Source organism: Pleuronectes platessa, chromosome 8 (genome assembly GCF_947347685.1).
Source record: "Pleuronectes platessa chromosome 8, fPlePla1.1, whole genome shotgun sequence".
NCBI classification, from domain to species: domain Eukaryota; kingdom Metazoa; phylum Chordata; class Actinopteri; order Pleuronectiformes; family Pleuronectidae; genus Pleuronectes; species Pleuronectes platessa.
The window spans coordinates 6616450-6631683 of NC_070633.1; the positions used below are offsets into that span (position 1 = coordinate 6616450).

Here is a 15234-nt window from a genome sequence, read left to right on the forward strand (position 1 = left end):
ACTTTTTTTACGTAAAAGCAACACTACATACAATGATCTGTACAAAACACAGAGGATAAGTTTTGCAATGCAAAACACCTGGTGGTCATTTCAGCTAAAGACCTACTCAGCTAAAGACCTACTCAGGTGTTTTACATGTAATTTGTGCCTCGTTGAAAAAGGGCCTTCTTTGGCATTTGCTTTGGACTTCTTTACGTAGTTGGTATAGGAAAATGGATGCAGCAAGAGCAAGAGCAAGAGGCAGAGGAAGAGGAGGAGGTGGAGGTGAAGGTGGAGGTGAAGGTGAAGGTGGAGGTGAAGGTGGAGTAGGAGGAAGAGGAAGAGGTAGAGGAAGAGGTAGAGGAAGAGGGAGAGGAGCAGCAGCAGCAAGGACAGTTGTATCTGATGAAATCAGAGCAACTGTCATCGACCATGTAATCAATCATGGTCTGTCCATGAGGGAAGCTGGTCTGAGGGTTCAGCCGAACTTGCCAAGATCAACGGTGGCATCAATCGTGAGGGTTTTCACACAAACTAACAGGTACTATACAGTATTTACAGCATTCTGACTGATGTGTTTGTAACAGTAGTAATGTGATGTGAGAAGTCTCCAAAACTCTCCTGACGTATCAGTGCATTTGTGTCTGACTCACTATTGTAGGACCCAACGGTTGCCCCACTCAGGTGGAAGGGGAAGAAAATTCACTTTGCCACAAGAAAATGCAATAGTGCAAATGGTTATTGCTAACAATAGTATAAGGCTAAGAGAAATTTGTGCAAACATCATTGCAGACATTGGTGTATTTGCCAACATTGAGAATGTTGGCACCACGACCATCGCCAGAGTGCTGAAAAAGCACCAAATTCGAATGAAGCAGCTTTACACTGTCCCCTTCGAGAGGAACTCTGAGCGGATAAAGGAACTCCGGTACCAATACGTCCAGGTAAGACTGAACACAGGACACACTGTCATGTTGATTGTGATTTTGCACAAAACTGTAAGCTATGCCATTTTTGTCTTATGGTATCTTGTGTATTCTCTAATTTCCTGAAGAGAGCCATGGAACTTGAAGCCAGTGAGAATGAACATGCGTTCATCTTTGTGGATGAGGCTGGCTTCAACCTGGCAAAAACACGTCGCCGTGGAAGGAACCTGATTGGGAAAAGGGCCACGATAGATGTTCCAGGCCAGAGGGGTGCGAACATCACCATGTGCGCAGCAATTTCGAACGATGGACTGCAGCTGCAGAAGGCCGGCATAGGCCCATACAACACCGAACGCCTAATTGCCTTCATAGATGAGCTTTACGAAAGGCTCACAGCAAGAGAGGTAGACAGGCAGAATCTACCAACGTATGTAATTGTATGGGACAATGTGGCCTTTCACCACTCCCGGCAAGTCACAGGGTGGTTTGCGGCGCATCCTAGAATGATGTCACTTTTCCTTCCGCCTTACTCTCCTTTCCTCAACCCCATCGAGGAATTCTTTTCGGCGTGGAGATGGAAGGTCTATGACCACCGCCCTCAGGACCAGATGTCCCTATTAGAGGCAATGGCTGCTGGGTGTATGGACATAGCCCCAGAAGATATCCAGGCCTGGATAAGGCATTCCAAAAGATTTTATCCACGTTGTATGGCAAGAGAAACCATACGTTGCGACGTAGATGAAAATTTGTGGCCAAATGCGGAGGATAGGAGGGATTAGCCCAATTCTGCGCCACTGTTGGGCTACTGTAATATACAGTATGTGCAGGTTTTGTGCATTGCATTTTTTGTTAGAACACATTTTTTGACTTTGTAATGTATTTTCTGTTTTGTGTAACACTTGCACTGTGACAAAATCTCCAAAAAGTAAAGCACAGTGAAAAAAACTGTTGTGTTTGTGATTTGTTTCTGGATCATATATTACGTACTTACTGTATGTAATTTGCATTACAAAAACTGAAAATTGTTATTCTCAGTTTCTCATAAAACACTTACAGTATTTACTGTATTTACAATTACAGTACATTTACCACACTCAATTGTGACGTCTTTTGTGGGAGGTAAACCGACATATGAACACTGTCAGCAGATACTTGGCTTGGATTGTCATACTGTAATATTACAAACTTTATTACTGTAGTCCAAAGAAGTGTTTGTCTGTGTTTTTTCTCTTTTTTTCAATGCAACACTACAGGAAATCTATGCCAAACTGGAGGACACAGCAACATTTTATATATGCAATTGGCAATGCTTCAAGTTGTTAGTGTTTTTTAGGTCATAGTGTTCTGAGAGGAAACATGTGTTAAGTTATGGCAGCATTGTTTGTGGTGTGGTTGTTGTAGTGCATTTTGCACCAAAGGTTAACAGATATGCAGAGGTGTGTGTCTCTAAAGCCCACTGTGTTAAGTGATAGGGAAAAGTGACCATAGTATGGGTACATGACCGAAAACGATAGGAAAAAACTGTAACAAGGTGGTGGAAGTGGTTTAGGGGGTATAATGGTGGTGCACTGGCCCATGTTAAGAGACTGTCATAGGCCTTTTGAGATACTTTTAATTGTCTATATGAATCTTTTTGTAGGAGTCATTGTTGAATCTATAGACTTGGTGGAGCTTTTAATATCCAACATGAACTTCGGTCTTTTATATTTGGGAGTTTGGACAGTTATTTTTTCTGCTTTTGTTTTGGGCATTTAGATTCATTACTTCCTGTTTTACTTTGAAGTTAATCACCTTGTCCTGCCTCCGGCTGATTTTCTGCAGATCCAATGTCCCTGCTTCCTGGTAAGGGTCTCATCGCTCTCCACTGTCACTGTTTGTTCACATCCTTAGATGTCCTAGTATTTCAGTTTTGCTCCCTGCTGTTTCCCTTTTTTTTCCTTTTGCTTTTTGGAGTTTGTTGAATTTGGATGATTGTCTGCCTGCCTGCTGCTCACCAACTAAAACTCACACCCTGTTTTTGTTCATTCAACTCTAATTATCTCTACCAGCTTCGACCTCGGTTTACTATTTGTTTCCTGCAAGTTCTAAACCTGACAGTACTGTTATCACAATCCTCTTAGAAAACCTTGGGTACTGGGTGAATGCACTTCTGTGAATGAAGAATAATGCAGCAAATGTGGCCTTCTGAAAACTGTGATAGAAAATTGCTGTAGAGATGATACATTGCATCAACAAAACTCTAATTCTTTGACGTTACTCCTATATTTTACAATTGAAAGGGGCTTAAAGATCAGTTTTAAAAGCAACGATAGTGAAATAATCTGCTTCAATTCACCACCTCACTTTACTGCGTCTGTCCCTTCTTCAAAATGTTGGTAAACATGGGCCGGAGTTTGCGTACTTCATTACGTTACTTTCTAAATAGGGAGTTAGTTTATATTTAGGAACCTAGTTGGGATTGGTGTTTCCCTACTGCCCTGAATAATGGAGCTGTGGGAGCAAATTAAACAGGAGTTGTGTTTTTAACTTTCAGCATTAAAAATATTCAGACGCTGTGCTATCATTGGAACAAGACTACCTTCTGTCTTTTTATGGTATCCCTGCGGAGTCCGTATTTAGCTGTTTGTACTGGGTTGTCTGGCACTCTAGTGCCAGCGACTGAAATAGTGCCGGTTGATAATTTCTAGGGGATAGAGTGGCTGTTTTTATATTATCGGCTGTCATCCTGTGCCAGGAGCTGTATCAGTTTACTAATAAGGAGAGGATGGCGCTGAGGTAAAAAGATTAGTTAGAAACAGGGGAATGCTGGTGATATCTGCAGTGCCACTTATAGTATTTTTAGTTTGCTGATAGATCAGAAGTTGGACTATTTGTTGGACCAGTGGTGGGATTTCAGGGAGGCCTCCTCTACAGATGATTTACTTTGGAACAATTCTGTATGTAATGTATTTAATAGTATGCTGACGTGACATGCATCCATATGAGACGGCTGGCACAGTACTGACTGGTAGAAATTATTCACAGTGAACCTGAGGGGCTCTGATTTGAAGGGAATCATTATTATTCATATTAATGTATCAGAGTCATGCTGGGCTTTGGGCAGGACCAGACAGAATGAAATAAGCATCATTAACGTCCCACACTGCATGAAATCCAAGTTTGATCTGGACAGGGGCTTCATTCACTGCCATTGATCTGTACGGCCACTGGTTTTATCTCATCTATAAAGTCATTGTATCATTGGTTAGAGAAGGGACATTTGTGGGGGCAAACAGTCTCATAGAATACATTTCAAACGATTCAACAACCAAGAAACACAGCAAAAGGTTCTGGGTTCAACTCTCAGTTTGGTGAGGGTCTCTCTGTTTGGAGGTTGCATGCATTTTGGGTTGTTATGTGAATGGTTGTCTCAGTCATGTGATGCCCTGGCGACCTGTCCAGGGTGTTCCCCGCCCCTCGCCTAGTGACAGCTGTGATTGGCTCCAGCTTACCCAACAACCCTTAAAGTTTAAGTGACAGAACTAAGGGATGGAAGAATGATTCAACCCACATTTTTTGACATTTAAAGTAATAATTGAAATGGTATCGTAACTCACTACAAACAGCAGAGCACCTGCAGTGTACCTTTCACAGGTGCACCACGCACCAGGAGAGTCTCTGTACAGACCGGTTAACAATAATGCATCCTCTGCATTATTCTGGCAACAGGTGGAGCATCTGGGTGAAGCAGCGGAAGGAAGGACGTGAAGTATTAACTCCGCTGTAGAGATCACAAGATCATGTTTACAGCACCCCATCGTCAGCTCTTAACAGCACAAACTCTCTTGTACCATTCGTCTGTGTTTTCTATGTGAATGGCTTGCATCATCAACCTTCCACCACCACCACCCATTTGCTCGCAGTTCAGCCAGTGGCGGATCCCCTGCTGTGTTCACACATCAAATTCTCCTGACTGTCTATGGGCTTAAGGAGACTTAAGTAGTGTTAAAGTTGCCAGGCGGATAAAGTCTGCACCTCCTCCAGAGAAAAGGAGTTCCGTGCATCACAGAGAGTAGTTTAAGACTCAATGTGAAAGTGCAGTTGTATTCAATAAAGTCTCCATCTAATACCCCACCGAAACAAAATAGTTTCAGAAAACATAACAAATACATAACTAATATTTACGAAGTGTTTTTGTGCAATGCCCCTAATAGAACAAGAACGTGCTGCTAATAGATGCACTGTATGAATGTGTGTGTGAATATAAACTTGTCCCGCCCCCATAGCATCCAAAATAAATCTGCAATAATTCCCAGTAACACAGCATGCGTCCTGGAGTTGAGCAGATCCGGCGGCTGGCAGAGGTTTACAGGGATAATAAAAGAGGATTGATTGTCTTTCATCTCTTTTGAAATGGCTTGTAGGGACAGTTAACCAGGTGTAATAGATACATCGTACCTGAACAAAGTTAAGTAATTTTGCACTAAAGCAGAGCTGGTGACAGGGCAAGAAAGTTCACAGCAGAAAGAAAAAGTAAGCAATGACAGTGACCCCGAATTTAATGGACGCTCTTTCTGAGTCTGTGGTTGGGGGGTCATATAATGGTTTACTGATCTCTCTATTGTGTTGGCTGGAACTAAGGGTTTTCATGTACATTTAAAAAATTCTTAGATTTGTTCAAATACTATGTGCTAGGTCTTCAATACATTCAGTAGGTCTTAATTATGCCTACGTTCATTTTACACTTTAATTCCATCCAGCTTTAAAAGGATTGTATTCCTTTATTCAATTTTTTGGGCAGAATTTAATGTTTGTAATCAGTCCTTCTGTAGTTCTCTCTCAGTGGTACAGATCTTAGCACACTGTTATAAAACTATTTGAACCCTTGCAGCGAGGGCCCGTGCCTGTCAGTCGGCATATCCACTCGTGATGCAGGCAAAATGCTCTTCTGCGCCCCCGTGTCGCACAGAAAATGCCGCACAGATATTGTATCCTGGATAAACAGCAGCCTGCATGTCCTGCTGGTGCTCATGGCAGCTAGTTGGCGATGGCCGAGCCGGTTCCCGTCCTGTTGAAACTGCATGGGGGCCAACACCTTTTAGCTTTCAAACAAAATTGTGCATGGTAAAAACACAGGTGGGAGTTATGTTGCCGCTTAACCCTGACAACATAATACAACTTTGTGGTATCTGTTGTAATGTCTCTCAGCGCAAACTGAGCCTCTGTCTGAGCAAACTCCAGCAAACTTTATCGTAAGAGCATTTTTTGTTGTGACTCATCCAGTAGCTGTAACGCTAACCTTTCATCAATGCGGGTACAGGGATTTTTGTCTATATATTTATCGTCGGCTTGAATAATGGGGTTGCATGTTTTATATAAATATGTTACTGAGTCTCAAAAATGAGATAGATACTGCTGAGAATCTTGGATGAGATACATTTGGCCTTGCTTTAAACTCATAACACTGGGTACACAGAAAATAGAGCTAGATACAAAATCTAAGAAAAAAAACATTAAAGCTCTTTGGAGGTCAGTGGACACTTCAAATCCATGAAATCAAATTAAAATGTTAGGATTTCAACATTTCTCTGTTTAGAAATGTGTATTTGGTTCAAATAACACAAGTAAGTTTGCTCCATCAGGCAATGGCCAAACAGTCTAATAAACAGCACAAGGCAGATGTATGCAGCTCTCAACACCAAGCTGTCACTGACCAACAGTGTGCATCATTAAATCTGCTAACCCCCCCCCCCTCTGTCTCCTTGTTACTGTCCCTTAAAGCTGTCTAATGACACATAGCATTATGCTGTTTAATGGCACAGTGGCACAATCTGTGTAATCAGCATGATGATCTTTCCCTCTTTCACACCCACACAGTCTCTTTGCTCACTACTCAAATACAAAGATTAGTTTCCGGTCTGCAGGATCTGGAACAAGAAAAAACACTACTGGATGCAGTGCTACATCACACACCATTTTTAAACACTCAACATATGAAATGCACAAGAAACACAAACCAATTCCCCGTTTGCTCACACACATGATTGCATGTCCTCATGGGGACACGCGGCAGTCTAAATGTTTCATAAGCATCAATATCATGTGTTAAATATGTCATGCAAAGGTGAATAATTGAGTGCATTTGAAATGAATGTTATAAATAATGATTATTTTTGCAGTGATATGGGAGTAGCATGGAGTTATGAATATAGATAAAAACCATGGAGGCTCAATGTAAGGTCTAATGCAGATTAGTTTCTATTATTAAGCAGAAACATAATATCAATGCTCTAACACTTCTCATAAACACACAAGTATACACACACTCGTGTAGACACAGAGTGTGTGTGTGTGTGTGTGTGTGTGTGTGTGTGTGTGTGTTGTAGCAGCTGTACCGGGTGCTCAGAATGAAGGGAAACATACTGAGATGATGTGATCAACATTTTGTTTATGTTTTGTAAAGTGACTCCTCAGATCATTCAAATTGAATCAGTTCAATTAATTTAAATTAACTGTTTCTAAAAGGAGAAGACACTAAAGCTGAAGCTCCCACAACCGCAGGCTTTTCTTGACACTTTTCTTAACTGAGAAGCAGATGGTGTGTTGTGAATGAATTCTCAGAAGCTTTTGTTCCCCAGCAAACAAATGCAATTAAGGAAAGAAACAAATGTGATATGTCAGTGTTTGTAATGCTGAGCTAATGGTTTGTGTCTTGCCATTCTGACAGAAAATGGTGATGTGTTGAACAATCAATTGTTGATTCAGGTGCAACATCAATGCAATAGGTGCATTTGTATTTAGCCGTTTTCAGTGCTATCTTCAATTTGCACTGTAAAACACCATGATGTAAATGTTTTTGTTGTTGTTAGCGGGGAAAGAGATGTATCTATACACGGTACATATGGCGAAGTGAAATGGATCCTGATTCAGCTAATAACTGAGAAAATAAACGATATATCATATGACTGAAATGTCTAGCGTTCCTGGAGCAGATATCGAAATGACAGAATTGGAAAACATCAGCCATGCGGTCTTTGAATTACTACAAGAAACAAAGACAGTGTGGCCCTGATCTACTAAAGGTTAATTTGCCTTAATGAATATGCAATATCGGGCATTCATGCCCGATTGCCTAAAAATATTTGGAGGAGTAAAAAAATTGCTGCAGAGATTGTGACTGCATTTATATTGAATATGTTGGAAAGGTTGGTGCTAATCGGCACAGCGTTACTCAGACAAGGCTGCAGTTATTGTGGTGAGCAAGGAAGATAGAAAGTGAACTGCACCTCCTGCTTGATATTGGTCAGAGGCATCTCTTTCACTGGCCCCACACCTATTTTTTTTGCCGAAGTTTTATTATGAGCTATCTTTACTTTTGTTCTTCTTCTTTGCTGTAGCTCAACAGCATGCTTGTTTGCACCTGTTATCATTAACGCAAGTATTTTTTGTAAATTACACGCAAAACATCACATTAACTTTTTGAATTAGCATCACTACTGCTTAATCTCAAGCTAATTTCTAATATTCACAAAAAAGTAATGGATGGAAATGTCCATAAATTCACATCCTCTGATGCAGTTTTTCTGAAAACTGTATTTAAATTTGATGAGAAAAGTTTTACAACTGCAAACAGCATTTGTTTTTGACAGCACTCTGTCAAAGGATATATCTCAAGGAAAGTATTCACTTGTGAAAAAGTTGGGCTTGTTTATTACAGTTTTTTGACACTGCACTTCTATAGTCTGATCAGGTTATTATAGCTGTTGGACAAATGGGGAGAAAATGCACTACAAATAACAATATTCCATAACTTTTGTACCAAATGTACACAGACAAACACTATCTGTACATTTTTTTGTTGTTGTTTTTTTTTCTTGGCTGAAATGAAAACAAAAACTAAATGTGACAAATTGCATGTCAACACTTTAGCAGAAGAAAGCCTACTTTTACTCACACTATCATGTTGTATCTTCCTCCTCAGTTTTTTTAAGGGCCCCCAACTGCAGAACTTTCATCACAGAATATGTATCATGATGCACTTCACCCTTATTATTCACCAAAGCAAAAGTTTATGGAAACACAATAATTTAAGAAAAATACTGAAATTTATGAAATGATGTAACCTTGATGTTTCTGTATCCCATTTATGAAGTTGTCCCACACAGCAGCAGTGTTAAATTAGTGTACAGCTCAAGCCACAGAAATTGCTCATCTCTATGCAGTGCTGCTTTTGTAATCCCATTACTAGAAACATTATGCAAAGGTTAAAAAGGCTAAAAGTAAACACAGTAATGATTTGTATCATCAGCACTGGCTACTATAGATTATTTCTATCAAGGTTAATCATTTGGCTTTCACATCATCAGAACAGACTGGGCTGACAAATTATAGATGTGCATTAGTGGTTTTTACTAAAGGAGCGGCTGATCGTCAAAAAACAGAAAATGGACAATGCTGTTCTCTCTCTATCTTTGTGTTTGTGTATCTGCTGCCTGCATATATATAATAAATATAGAGGACCTCATAAAATTAACAAATGTTGGCAATAAAGTTCATTCATAAAAGTAGCAATGCAGCTGGTGGCTGGCAGTGCCAGTTCCACCTCTGTTTGGCTAAATAATGACCCCTAAAACAAATGTTGTACCAGTGGGCTTCCTGTTGGAAATAAACTTTCCGCAGTTGTTTTGACTTGTGATTAATTTGGCTTAGAGGAACATCCTAGAATCACATTGACGTAGCCCTGCTTTCTCTGTCTGATCCTTATCCCAAAGATGTATTCAGTCATTATTTGACAAATAAATTTAAATGCTATTAATACTCAAAAGAGGTATAATCAGGTATACAGCAGAGGAGTTATGACATGCATTTATACAGCGTTTCTCTAGTTTCATCAACCACACAAAGGGTTTGGCAGGTTACCTAATCTTCCTGTGAGGAGAAATTCCATCGTGTCCATTGTTTTTATGCTCAACATTGAGCTACTTTTCTTGCCATAGTTGAAGCACACTTTTCCAGTATCAACAATGTAGAAGGCCTCACTTTCTCACTTACTTTTTACCTCTGTAGTAAGTTGTTATAATAGTCTTGTTTAACTTTTGGCTTAATGACAGCCAGTACATTTAAAAAAAAAAAAAATGTTTACCACACTCACAGGTCTAAGTTATTTACTTGGTTGAATATGTTATTGTAACTGATCAAAAAACAAAGGGCCAAAGACACAACAAATCCGACATAATGTAATGATATGTAATATAATTTTACCTTAATCATTACACTTGATATTACCTGCCCCAGTGTGGTAAACAGTGTTTCCACAGGATGCATTTTCAGCTCCTGGTGGTTTGTGGAATACATTGCAATGTAAAAGAACCACAATGTGACCTTGTAAGATGGAGGAAAAATTAAAAAAATTGGCATGCAGCTTAACTGACATGAGCACAAGAGCCTCATACACAAGGGAGCAGAGTGAGATGTTCACAGGGCAAGTTCCCACCAGAGAGAGAATACAGTATATGTGTGGTGAGTCACCTCCTACTTCTCTCCTTTCTCTCTCTGTCTCTTTGAATTTTTCTATCACCTTCTCTGTAGCCTTCTTTTTCTCTTTCTTTCTTTGTCGAGACCAGGAGCTTAAATGGTTGAAGCCAGCCCTGTCAGTCTTATTTTCTCTCACATACACCAGTACAATAACTTCCGCTGGACCATGTAGGCCATGTCCTCACAGCATGTGTGGGTTGATATAATGGGACTATCATGGCCTGCACCTATCTGGTGAGATGCTTGCACTGTATCCACCTGTAGGGTTTCACCCATCTCGCTGTCTCTCTGTTAACAGACTCTGGGACAAGATCGTGGTCCGAAAAAAGTCTGAATATTGAGAAATGTCAATGTAAGCATCATTATAAGGTTCACAGCCACTTGTAAGATGACAGTGAATAGCCGTTTTGGTTTGACTCAATTTCAAACCACTTCATTGGAATAACAAAACTCTACAACAGCAGTCATCTCCTCTGTCGAGCAGTCGAGGCAGTTTTGTACTGGCAGTGTCACCAAAGAAACAGCTTCAGTCAGTAGGGCAGTGCATTAGTATGGAAATGAGAGACTGACACATGAGCTGTGAATTTGATTAGTGTCACAGTCAGGAACAGGGGAATAGAGTCCATCAGGCAGAAATCATGTGGCGAAGATATTTTTTCTTAAAGGCTGGATAAGAGTTTTGTGCAGTGCCATTCATGCTTCAGAAAATACGTTTAATTCAAGGTAGAAGTTTTATTTCTCTCTCTATATATATATATATATTTATATTATATGTTTCTGTGTCAGTTAAGAGAAGGCTGTTAGCTTGGCCTGTGGTAATGCTGGTGGCAAACTGCTGAACCCTGACGCCAGCACTGATGCACAAAGAGCTGTTCACCTGTTTATTCAAAGTTCAGTGTAGCTTGACTCAGTGTGCAGAACCCCGACCTGAAGAATCAGTTATCATTGTTGCACTGTGTTCATAAACGACAATTTAACTTGTGTTGATGAGTTCCAGCCACCGCGGCTACAGAGCACGGGTCAATAGTGGTTCAAAGTATGAAGCCAATTAGAGGATTTTATGAAGATGACAAATACAGACAAAAACACAGATTGAGATTTCTGGACTTATTGGGTAGATTTGATAGTGACAGAGCACATAAATTAACATTTGTGTAAAATACCACACGTAACTATGCCAGAGTTTGCCATTGCTTGATATATAAGTGGGATATGTAGGGCACTCCCTTATTTTAAACGATTGACCATTCAAACATTAACATGTCTTTACGCACTGCTCAGCCTGTACAAATGTGGTGCACGTACTATAGATGGCACCATGAAGTCCCCTTTAGTAGTGACTTGAGTATAATTACCTCCACTAAGAAGGTTTTGTTTTCAAACCTGTCTGTTTGGTGGTTGGTTTGTATGTTTGTAAGCAAGATTACAAGATAAAGGATGGACAGAAATATGTCCCTGAAATCAAAGAGAAACAAATGACAACAAAACCCAATAAAATTGTCTAAAAACAGTCTGATTGGGTGATTATGACTAATGGATTACCTTTCTCAACTGTTGTGCACACAGCAGCAGTTTTGAAGAAAACTTTTGACGCAGCACATTTGCTTTGCTAATTGTTGTATATGAGCTATGTATACAACACCCAGGAGGGCATTCTGTGTAGCAGTTACAGCAGCTTCAGAAGCCACTTGCTGATGGTAATCTATGAGGCCATGTGCTCGTAAATCACCGGCAACACAGGGACGGACATTATTAAGATAATGAAGGAAATTTCATTAAACAGAAACATATGGCACAGCTCCACAACACCATTCACATAACTCAGTTATCCCATCAAAGCCAAGTGGTAATTGTTGGAATTGTTGTGCAGTTAAAGGTGTCAGAGTGCACAGCTGCAGTCACATGTGTTGTCTCACAAAGGACAAAGAGACAAAGAGATGAGGGAAGGCTGATCATGTTTCCTTCACCACAGCACTGAAAGGAGCAGGACTCGGTGTGTAGGGATTCCCTCTGTACACATGGGTCTACAGTTCACATGTAGGTCACATTCAGATTCAAATTTAAACCATCTGAAGTAATTTAGTCTCAGATGGTTTCAGGGATAAAGCTCCCAAAGAAGGTTTCTTATTCTGTTCCCACTAAGAATCAAAACTTCAACTGTTATCTCCTTTTTAATTTCTTAAATCAGCGACTGTAAGGGAGCAACAGGTGTGTAAAACTCTTATGTGCAAGAAAGTTTTGTAGTTATCCTTCTTGAATGTCAGCCAACAGTGGATCTTTTTTCCATATTGAAATACAAATCGAACATATGTACAAAGTTACCTGAAAAAAAGAAAGAACAGCCTTTCTTTGCATCATTTCATTTGTTTGGAATAAAACAATTTGCTAACCTCGCCATCACTACACTGTGCATGACCAGAGTCTTCAGCCGGGGAGACCATAGTCAGAAGTTAGAGAGCCAGTCACGGAATAGGCAAGGCAGCTTTTAACAATGAAGAACAAAAAAATGATGTTTTACAAGCTAAGAAGCCAACTCCATCTCCTTCATTAATCTGTACAAAACAAATATAAAACTGAAACACTTGTGATTTAAGGGGAAATTATGTGCATTAATTATTTCTCGAAAACCAGTTAATCCATCTACCGCAGTTTTGGCCATGTCTGCACTGGCAACATGGTGAATCTAGGAAAACTAACTGTGACAACAAGTATTTAGGAAGCTGTGCACACAGCTGGCTCGCTACTTCACTCTGAGTCCTCTGTGTCTTTTCTAAACTGGGCTAAACACATCCTACATCCCGCTCTGTGCTAAACAACAGACCTGAGTTCAATATTGATTTCCTGATCTCATTCTCAGGAAGTAAGCAAATTGTGTTCTTTTAAGGTATAGTGTCACTATCAATGACGGTAATTAAAGATGGATGACGCGTCTCCACTCCCTTCAACTGTACTTAAAACTAAGTTATGCAGAAAAAATATGAACACCCGAGTATACCTAAAATCACAGACACTAGAAAAAACATTTGATGTATGCTGGCCCATCGTAAATCTGCTACCATAGAGGAGGTCGGTTTTTGTTACATATACTGCAGCCAGCCACTAGGGGCATTCATGTTGAAGCTGCATGTTGACAATCTTTATTACCTACGCTAAGGAGAAAGTCCAGAGAACTGGAACTGGACTTTACCTGCAGTTTCCCTTTCGCACAACGCAGCGGGAGATTCTCTGCACATATACGTTCACAACAGCAACAAATGCTCCGCATTAATCAGATGAAGGATGGTGCAGCAGACAGATAACTGAAATAATACAGTAATTCGGCTGCAGCACATCAACACTGTCACCGGCTTCAATCAACAAAAACTCTCTTGACACCTTTGTCGGTGTCTTCTATGTGTATGGCTGCGCTTTTTCACCTGGGGATATTAGTTTTGTTTGATATATTTGATATTCGTCTTTCTTTTGTTTATTTCATTTTTTGTCATCAACCCCCTGCACTTGCTTGTGGTGAATCCAGCGGGAGAACTCCTTTGGTTTTCACACATTGGATTCGGAAGATTTCTGCTGACTTTATATTATGGGGCCGGTCAGAGAAAATGATATGTTTGAATTGAAAAAAAACGAATGACTGTTTTTTAAGACTTAATCTGTTTTGAAGTGATTGACAGCATACAGCATAGATATACAATACCTTAAGATAATTACAGCTGTAACACTGATTTAGAATCTGGGGATGAATGACAATATGTGTGAGAGTTAGATTTAAATGTTCACAAATTAGATCCCTTCTTGTATTCCTCTTGATTTAAGACGCAATGCTGTCACTGTGTCATTGTCATTGATACATCAGGGATTTCTATGTTCACATACAGTGCCAAACACTTGGAGGGCTGACTGTGTCTGTGTCACATGGGTGAATTTAACTTAATTTAGGTTGGCAATTCAAATGTAGAGTGTCCCACAAGAGACCGAGGGAGATGAAGAGAAGGAGATAGATTATTTGAGCTGACAGGCTTTCATGTCATATACTTTTTTCATCAAGTCAACGATCAGCTACCCCGTAAACCTCCCACACACACACACACACACACACACGCACGCACGCAGTCAAATGCCTGATTGCCTAAGCCCCTATGGTTTAAGGCCCAAACCAACCTCAATATCCATGTAAATCTACATAAGCCCACAGTAATGAAAGAACAACATGGATATGGCACAACACTCAAGAGCCCTGTGATATGATGTTTCACACACACTCATACATACACACACCAACACACGCACACGAACACACACATAAACACAGAGAGTGAAATACGAATAGCTTATTCGAAAGTTAATGCCTAAATTATATTAAGTGTGTGTATGTCTCGGTGTGTGTTGGTGTGTACATATACAAACTGAAAGCCAGGTGTCTTTACTTAAGATCCCTTAGCTTTGGTATTAACTAACACAGGACTGGTAAAATAGATGGAATAACTGGCATAATTAGCAGTGAGCCATCAACTCTCTAGATCATGGCAACGATTTGCATCACCACCATCATACAAGGGCCGCTGTCCAAGGAGTGGGATTCAGGAGTGCCTTTGAGATTCAAGTGGGGTAAACAGGTGGGTGGCAAGGATAAAGGGTTTGGTTGTGTTTTTAAAAGCAGAATGGAGTGTGGGGTTTACTTAACCAAGCAGGCTGGAATAAATCACAATAATTACGCAAATTAGCAAGTTGATAAAAGTGATCCTGAATGTTTTATGTTTCCTCTCATCAGTAGGTGTTTGTCCTGCAAAAGCATTGGACTGTAATATTCTACCCAGTTTTG

General features: G+C 40.1%; 1 protein-coding gene across 1 annotated transcript; it reads left to right on the forward strand.

The window, feature by feature from the left end:
• Nucleotides 1-352: 352 nt before the first annotated feature.
• LOC128446243 (uncharacterized) lies at nucleotides 353-2231 on the forward strand. Its single transcript, XM_053429237.1, has 3 exons — nucleotides 353-520; nucleotides 772-923; nucleotides 1034-2231. Exons 2-3 carry the CDS (start codon nucleotides 849-851, stop codon nucleotides 1682-1684), a joined length of 726 nt encoding a protein of 241 aa, XP_053285212.1. The 5' UTR covers nucleotides 353-520; nucleotides 772-848; the 3' UTR covers nucleotides 1685-2231.
• The last annotated feature ends 13003 nt before the right edge of the window (nucleotides 2232-15234 follow it).

Bases quoted from the DNA above. Each gene is read 5' to 3' on its own strand.
- LOC128446243 (XM_053429237.1), top strand. From the start codon at position 849: ATGAAGCAGCTTTACACTGTCCCCTTCGAGAGGAACTCTGAGCGGATA. The intron at 924-1,033 runs GTAAGACTGAAC...AATTTCCTGAAG, and splicing joins TCCGGTACCAATACGTCCAG to AGAGCCATGGAACTTGAAGC.